Source organism: Pteropus alecto, unplaced genomic scaffold (genome assembly GCF_000325575.1).
Source record: "Pteropus alecto unplaced genomic scaffold, ASM32557v1 scaffold65, whole genome shotgun sequence".
Classification (NCBI taxonomy): Eukaryota; Metazoa; Chordata; class Mammalia; order Chiroptera; family Pteropodidae; genus Pteropus; species Pteropus alecto.
This window is the reverse complement of record NW_006439191.1, coordinates 8276469-8283695: the sequence shown is the minus strand read 5'-3', so window position 1 is coordinate 8283695 and position 7227 is coordinate 8276469. Positions and strand designations below refer to the sequence as shown.

The window sequence follows — 7227 nt, the reverse complement described above, 5'->3', positions numbered from 1 at the left end:
ATGAACTCTCCGGGGCTTGTGTGCTCGGTGGCGATGAGAATGCGCAAGAACTCGGGGCTCCGGGCAGTTCCAACGGGAAAGTGTCAGGAACGAAAGGTGGGCGGTGGCGGAGAGGCGAGCGCGGCCCACGAACCCTCCCGCAGCTCCCCGGCCCCTGCCCGCAGGTGCCCTCCGCCCCGCTCACTTCTTCCTCATCCTCCCAGCTCCGCCGCGCCCCCTGGTCTGGATGAACCTGGCCGACATGAAGGCCTAATTGTACCTGAAATCACTCATTACTGTTCCTGGCGATGATTTCCGTCACTTTTGCAAAGCCAGGCCCAGGCGGAGAAAGGCCACGGGGGTTCGGGGTGGGGGGCACCTCCGGGCCTCGCGAAGAGCAGCGTGGCTGCTGTGAGCACAAAGCACCATCCTCTCCCCGGCTCGCCTCCCCAGCCCGGCTCAACTAGGTACACGTGCTGTCGCGTTCTTCTTAACGCCGGGACTGGATTCCAGTGCCTCCAAATTCGATGTTCTTGGGAAGTCCCGGTTCCAGAACTTTAATATTTGGAGGAGGGGCGGAGGAGACGGATCTCAGTAATAAAAGCGAATTTAGGGTACAGAGAAAATCCTGCGGTTGGCGTAGCGGAGCCTGTGGAAGGCACGAAGTAACCACCCCGGCTTGGGGCTGGAACCCACGCAGGTGGGGAGGCTGCCCACCCCTCTTGCGGCACATTTAGGGAGAGCAGCTGGCTCACGTTCCCTTTTAACTGGAGGTCCCTCCTGGGGCCTCCACCTTTCCTGCGGAGACCACCCTGGTGTTCCCTCTCCCCTCCTCCACCCCCGCACATTCCTCTAGGGATTCCGTTTGATTTGGGAGATTGGGAGGTTGACAGACGTGGGAAATGGTCAGCCTTGCATCCCTGGGCTGTGCTCTGGGATCTGCCCACCTGTCTGATGCCCGCCCGCCCCCTCCCCCAGGAGAAGGCTAAATCTGGGGCCTCTACTTTGCCCCTTGGCTGGTAAATCTAGGATGGTTTTTGAATGCGTTCAAGCAAATAGATCAGAGGGGGGAAGAAGCTGAGCCAGGCCCGAGAGCCTTCTCACTCTGGCCAGGGGCTTGGGGTTTGTCCTAGGCTCACTGAGCGTGGCCGAGGAACCCCTCTCCAGGCCATGTCCTCCGGAGGACCAGCTGCCCCACGTGGGTGGTTGGTCCCTCAGAGGCCTTGAGGCCTCCCCCAAGCTCGTTGCCTAATAGACCCAGGTGACCAGGTTTGTCAGCAATGCCTATTTGTAAAATCTTCCAAAAGAACATTTTACGAACTCGACACTGTAGTTTTGAGAGAAAGAGAGCTGGGAAGACAGGTCTTGGAGGAAGGTTTGAATCTTCAACTTTTCGGGAAAATGTTGCATGGCCTGTCCCCGTAGCAGCGTGCAGGTTTGCTGGTTCCCAGCTGCAGTGTGTTAGGGACACTGCCCCTCGAATTGCAGCAGCTTTGGCGGGGAAGGGAGCTCAACCCGGTCCTGCCGTGGCCCAGTTTTAAGGAAGACTGTGAGCGTGGGAGTTGGGGTGGGGGCTGCGGTTTCGGAGACCCATCGCTGGCCACCGGTGAGCCAGGAGATCCCAGTTCTGGTTTGGGGCCTCACCTTGGTGTGACCTTGAACAAGTCACCTGCTGCTGTGCAATTAGCTTGGCATCGTTAAAGCCATCTCAGGCCAGGCCTCCCAGCCCTAACCCCTGTGGTTTGCCTGTCCTTCTCTCCAGGATGCTACGGACCATATCCACGTGGGGACCGGTCGCACCGGAAGGGCCTCACCGCTCCAGGCCCGGCGCCGAGCAGCCACCTTGTGAGCTGGGCTGTAGCCACGGTCTTCTCCACCCTGACTCTGCACCCTGTCGATCCCCGAAAGGCCAGTGTGCACACTCATCGCAAACGCATCGTGTACCGAGTCACAGTTGGGCAGCCATCTGCCCCATGGGCCTAACAGATTCTATGGCCAGCTCTGCCCAGGCCACACTCAGGGGTGCCCAGCTCGCCTTCGGTGGCGTTGGCTTGGACTACGGGCTACTGACACCTCTGATATGGTGGAACAGACCGCTGAGCCCCAACGCTGATCTCTGCAGCGAGGTGGCTCTGAGCTTACAGCATACCCCACCCCCCAAAAGAACTCTGGCGCCCACCTTCAGCTGCTGTGACACGCAGCACTGCGGAGCTCAGGCGGGACTGAGACCCTTAACATCACTACCCAAGAGCCCCAGCCAGCCAAGCGGCCTTTACAAACCGTAGTAAACATTTTATTTACAAGTCTGTGGCGTCCGAAGTGCAGTCTTGGCGACCCCTAGGGCAGGAGGAGCTGCTGAGTCACTGGAGTCACCGCGTGAGCTCGGTGTGAGCTGCTTGTATCTGGGAGAAGCTTCCGTTGGCGGCCGCTGCGGCTCCCCTGGGCTCTGTGCGGTGTGGGCTGCACCTGGCGGCCGGCGAGGGGGCGAGATGCCATCGTGGGGAAGGAGGCTCCGCTGCTGCGTCCGGCTCTGTCCCCAGCGCCACCATAGAGTAGGCACAAGATCCGGCCACGCTGGAAGGCTGGGCGTCTGCACCCCGGGCCCGGAAGCCCCTCCACCCTCGTCCAGTCTATAGGCCCCCGAGCGGCGGCTGGGCAGGCTCCGGGCTCTTCGGCGCGCTGTCGAGGGCGGCCTGGGGCTCGGGGAGCAACTCCGGGGCGCTGCCGCCTCCGCCGCCCAGGCTGCTGGCGCTGCCCGCGGTGGTGGTGCCGCCCCCGAGGCTGCTGAAGCTGAAACCGCCGCCAGCGCCGCAGCCGCTGCCGCCACCGCTGCTGGCGGCCGAAGCCTTGATGACCGTGGCTTGGTTCAGAGGCCCCTCAGTCCGCTCCGTGTCGCTGGGGGCCATGTCCAGGGACTCGGAGTCGCTGCTGTCGCTCTCGGCCTCGCCCTCTGAGCGGCTGAGGCTCCGCTCCTCCTGCTCACCGTCCGCAGCCCGCGCTGTGCCTGCCGGCTTCTCTCCCGCCTCCTTGTCTTTGTCCTTCTGCGCCTGGGCCTCCTTGGAGTGCCGCCACTTCATCCGCCGGTTCTGGAACCACACCTTCACCTGCGCCGCGCGGGGAGACAAGCAGGGACACCTAGATGAGACACGATCCGGCTGGCGTGCGGCCGGGAGCCACCCGAAAACACCACAGATGGTCCCAGCGGGCCGCCTCTGCCACGGGCCTGGCCCTGTGCTAGGAGCAGGGGCTGAGGGGCTCCCCAGGGAAACAAGGAGGTGGCCAGGGGTCCTCGCCAGGAACACACTAGGCCAGTTTCTCAAAACGGGGTCCTCCAGGCCTCACCCGAAATAACTTGGATGCTTGTTGGAGCGGTAGATTCTTGCACTTTGCCTGCAAATGTCAACTCTAAATCCATGCTTCCCTAACCTCGCTTGAGTCAGGACCCTCCCAAGAATCTGATTAAAATTATGGACCCGTGGCCCAGAAAAACGCACATATACCCAAGATCTTGCACACAATGTCGAGAGTTTGGTGAACCAAGGTTAAGAATTCCTGCTAAGCTGGCTCCTCTCCTACGGCCACTGTCCGAGGCAAGTCCCTACAAAAGTAATTCCTTTTAAGGAGGAACCACGGGAAGCACAGAGGGGCAGGCGGTTCAAAGAGTTAATCCCAGTGGGATGGGGCACCTCTGGACCGTCAGTGGAAGAGCATTTCCTTGGCACGTGTGTACGCAGAGGCTGATAAGGACCCAGCCCCAGGCCCTGCGCAGGATAAGCTAATCCGACCGCAGGCTCAGAAAATGCTGGAATTAAACCTGTGCGAAGTGGAGGGAGGGGGCCAGGATGGGGCGGAGAATCTATATTAATATACACCGTTCCCTGGGGACTCAATGCGTTCACACAAGTTCCAGCTTCCCTTTTAAAAATAACATCCGCAGCTGGTGGAAAGCGGCTGGGCCCTTCCCGCGTGTGCTGGGAGGGGAGCTGAGAAATGGAGGACAGGGAGACACGGAGACAGCAGTGCGCGCACCTAAAGGGGCTGCGGGAACGGGCCCACCTCTGGCTTCTGCCCTGCTCAGAACACGTGGCACCCTGGGAGCAAGGGCCGCCACGGCTGTGGGGAGTGTAACATCCGCAGCTGGTGGAAAGCGGCTGGGCCCTTCCCGCGTGTGCTGGGAGGGGAGCTGAGAAATGGAGGACAGGGAGACACGGAGACAGCAGTGCGCGCACCTAAAGGGGCTGCGGGAACGGGCCCGCCTCTGGCTTCTGCCCTGCTCAGAACACGTGGCGCCCTGGGAGCAAGGGCCGCCAGGGCTGTGGGGAGTGGCGGGACTGTGACTCTTGTAGTTTAAAAACTAAAAACAAAACAAAAAAAAACAAAAACAAAAAGCAAACAAACCAACCAATTGAATTTGAGAAAAGGAAAAAATTGATTTCAGAAATTGAATTCAGGTACACTAGATTTGCTATTTAAAAAAAAAAAAAATATCCAATATGCCAAACCCCAGAATCTGCTGAAATGTCCTTAAGACGTCTAAGAAACTCTTTTTTCTTTCTCTCTCTCTCTCTCACTGTCCCCACTGGAGATTTTTCTTGAGTTTTGCCGTTAGAAAATCGGGCCGTGGCCGCTCCAAGCGGACTCCCGGCCTGCAGGGGCAAAGTGATTCCGTTTGAAATGATGCTTTCACTTCCTCAGAGCTGGCGATTTCACAAGCCAGCAGCAGCAGGAGCGGAGGGGGGGGGCGGGGCGGGGGACAGGAGGAAAAAAAAAAAAACAATCTCTTGACTTTGGATTTTTATCTCTTCTGAAATAAACTGCCTCCTACAGCGAACTGCACTAGAGTCGAGTACATAATTATTATCTCCCTGGCCTATTTGCCTTCTCTCGTTTCTGTCGCCTGTTAGCCAAAATAAACAGGCCGTGCTTGTTGACACACATCTTTGGGGATGGGCCTTCCCTTCCTCTGTCTCCTCCTCTCTCCTGCCTCGAGTTGGGAAGTCCACAAGGTCTCTGAAATTCCAGACCTTGTGTTTCCATCAAAACAGGAGAGTCGGTCCGGGTAGAGGGGGCCTGGGCCTGGGGTGCCCGGGGCTGTTTGGATCTTGAGCTGGCTTACCTGTGCATCCGTGAGGCCCAGCATCGCGGCCAGCTGCTTTCGGTCTGGCTTGGTCACATACTTCTGAATCTCAAACCTTTTTTCCAGGCCTTTCCTCTGCAGGTTAGAGAAGACCGCCCGAGACCAGGAGCGCTTCCTCTTGTAGGTCTGCGGCATGGTGTCCTTGGTGAGCACAGCATAGGGGCCTGACAGCGGGCAGCAAGGGAGAGACAGAGCGAGTCAGTGCCCAGCCAGCAGCAGCAGGGCTGGGGGCTCATCGTGCTGCTGAAACCTGTTTGCGTCAACAGTCGCCCCTACCTGCGTTAGGAAGCCCTCCTCCAGGGAGTCATTTTACAGTTTTTAAGAAGGTCGTGGGAAGGCCTAAAGTGAGTATATACTGAGTGAAGCGGCCCAGCGGCTGGTCCGTTAATTCCAAAGGAAAAACGGAAACCAAATGCTTGGGCTTCAGGCATGCGAATAGTCAGCGAAAATGTCCCTCCAGCCTGAAGGATCTAGAGACGACAGCCCCGATCCTCAGTCGTGTGTGCGTGCATACTCTTCTGTACAGATGCCACCTCCTGGGGCAAAAGGGCTTGAGGTCATTTCGAAACGTGTGTAAGATAACACGCGGCATCTCTTGCTGCTGCATTTTCAAACTCCCCTCTCTGGCGAAGAGATTGGGGGAAGCGCCCGCCTCGCCCCCATCTCGCCCGCCCCTGCACACGCTCTTGGTTCCCCAGGCCCCCCACTCCTGCCCTCTGGAGTCAGCTGAAGGGTGAGCCAGCTCACAAAGGAATCTTTCGGTTTCTCTCTCCCTACGTGATGGCCTCTGCACGCCCTCCGAGCTGGCTACACCGCTGGCGCCACGTGAGGCGTCAGTCCTGAGTTTTCTGTCGGTGGATCTGCCCTTTCCATACCTGGAAACGTGTCTTGAAACTGATGCTGAACAGAATTTCTCGGGTTGGAGCTTAAGGGACTGAGGATAGCAGAAGCCTCGTTAATGGGATCGAGAGACGCGAAGAACTGGCCGGCGGAGGGCTGCAGGCCCGAGAGGTGCAGCCCCGCCGGCCGCGCGCCCGTCAGCAGGGACGTCAGATCTGGGGACCAGGGAAAAGAAGAGTTGGTTAGACCTCAAGCAAACCCACACGCTGCCTGCTGATTTGTTCCTCCCCTCCCCCTCCCGCCTTCGATGACCGAAGTCGAGAGAGGCCGGAGTCTCCACCCTGAAAACCCCTCTCTCCAGGCTGCGGCCAAGGGGCGAGACAGGAACTGTCTGTCCCGTGAGTGTCCCATGTCCACGCTGTTATAGCAAGGAAGGGCTTTACATGAAATGGCCAAAATGAGGTCACTCTCAGATGCCTTCCAAGAAGGCCACAGACCTAAGGCCTTCCGAAGGAGCCCCCTAGTCCCTCCTCTTGGGGGCTGAGAGTCGATTTTGTTCCACTACATTCCTTGGGTGGAATTTCACTAGAAATCAGATTAACGGAAGGGAAAGTGTTCCCCAAAAGGGCTTTCCCTGTCAAATAATATAGTTTTCTCTCTAGAAATGTGATTAAAGACAAGGCAAGTGGTAGTCATGTTAGCAAATGTTTACGCCAACCATTTTTATGAATGTTGATTCTGTGAGGTGCGTTTTTAAAGCATTCCTGGACAGGGTGTTTTTTACACAGAGCAGGTGAGTTTTAAACCCAGTGTTTCACGGTCTTCTCACAATTCATTTTCTTCTCCTTCCTCTTACCGAGGTGTCCTTAATCGTAAAATCACTCGAAGGCACCCCAAGCCGGCCCAGGGACCAGTCAAGGCCCTGGTCAGAGGCCTGCGGCCTCTCGCCCAAGACCTACCTCTCAGAGTGTTGCCTTCCTTGACTTTTGGGTCAAATTCTGCAGACAAAATGCGATCGATTCCAAATTTGAGGTCCTTACTGGAGGGGGCCGGGGCCGAGCCGCTATGATGGGGGTTCGCGACCACCCGGGCCGGGAAGTGGTGCAGGTAAGAACCGTGGCTCAGTCACCCCGGCTGCTGCTGCTGCTGCTGCTGCTGCTGCTGTGGGTGATGGTGGTGGTAGGCGGCCGAGAGCGGAGACAGCCGCTGCGGGAAGCCAGCCGGGACTTCGGAGGGCGCCACCACCGGGGTGGGGCGAAGCGGGGATCTGG

The 7227-nt window shown here is 58.2% G+C and overlaps 1 protein-coding gene across 1 annotated transcript in view; it reads right to left on the bottom strand.

The window, feature by feature from the left end:
• Positions 1 to 2250: 2250 nt before the first annotated feature.
• HLX (H2.0 like homeobox) overlaps positions 2251 to 7227 on the bottom strand; it is a 7315-nt gene continuing 2338 nt past the window's right edge. The window contains 4 exon segments of the mRNA XM_006926920.2: positions 2251 to 3083; positions 5096 to 5280; positions 5992 to 6171; positions 6916 to 7223. Coding sequence (XP_006926982.1) covers positions 2610 to 3083; positions 5096 to 5280; positions 5992 to 6171; positions 6916 to 7223 — 1147 coding nt within the window. The 3' untranslated portion in view covers positions 2251 to 2609.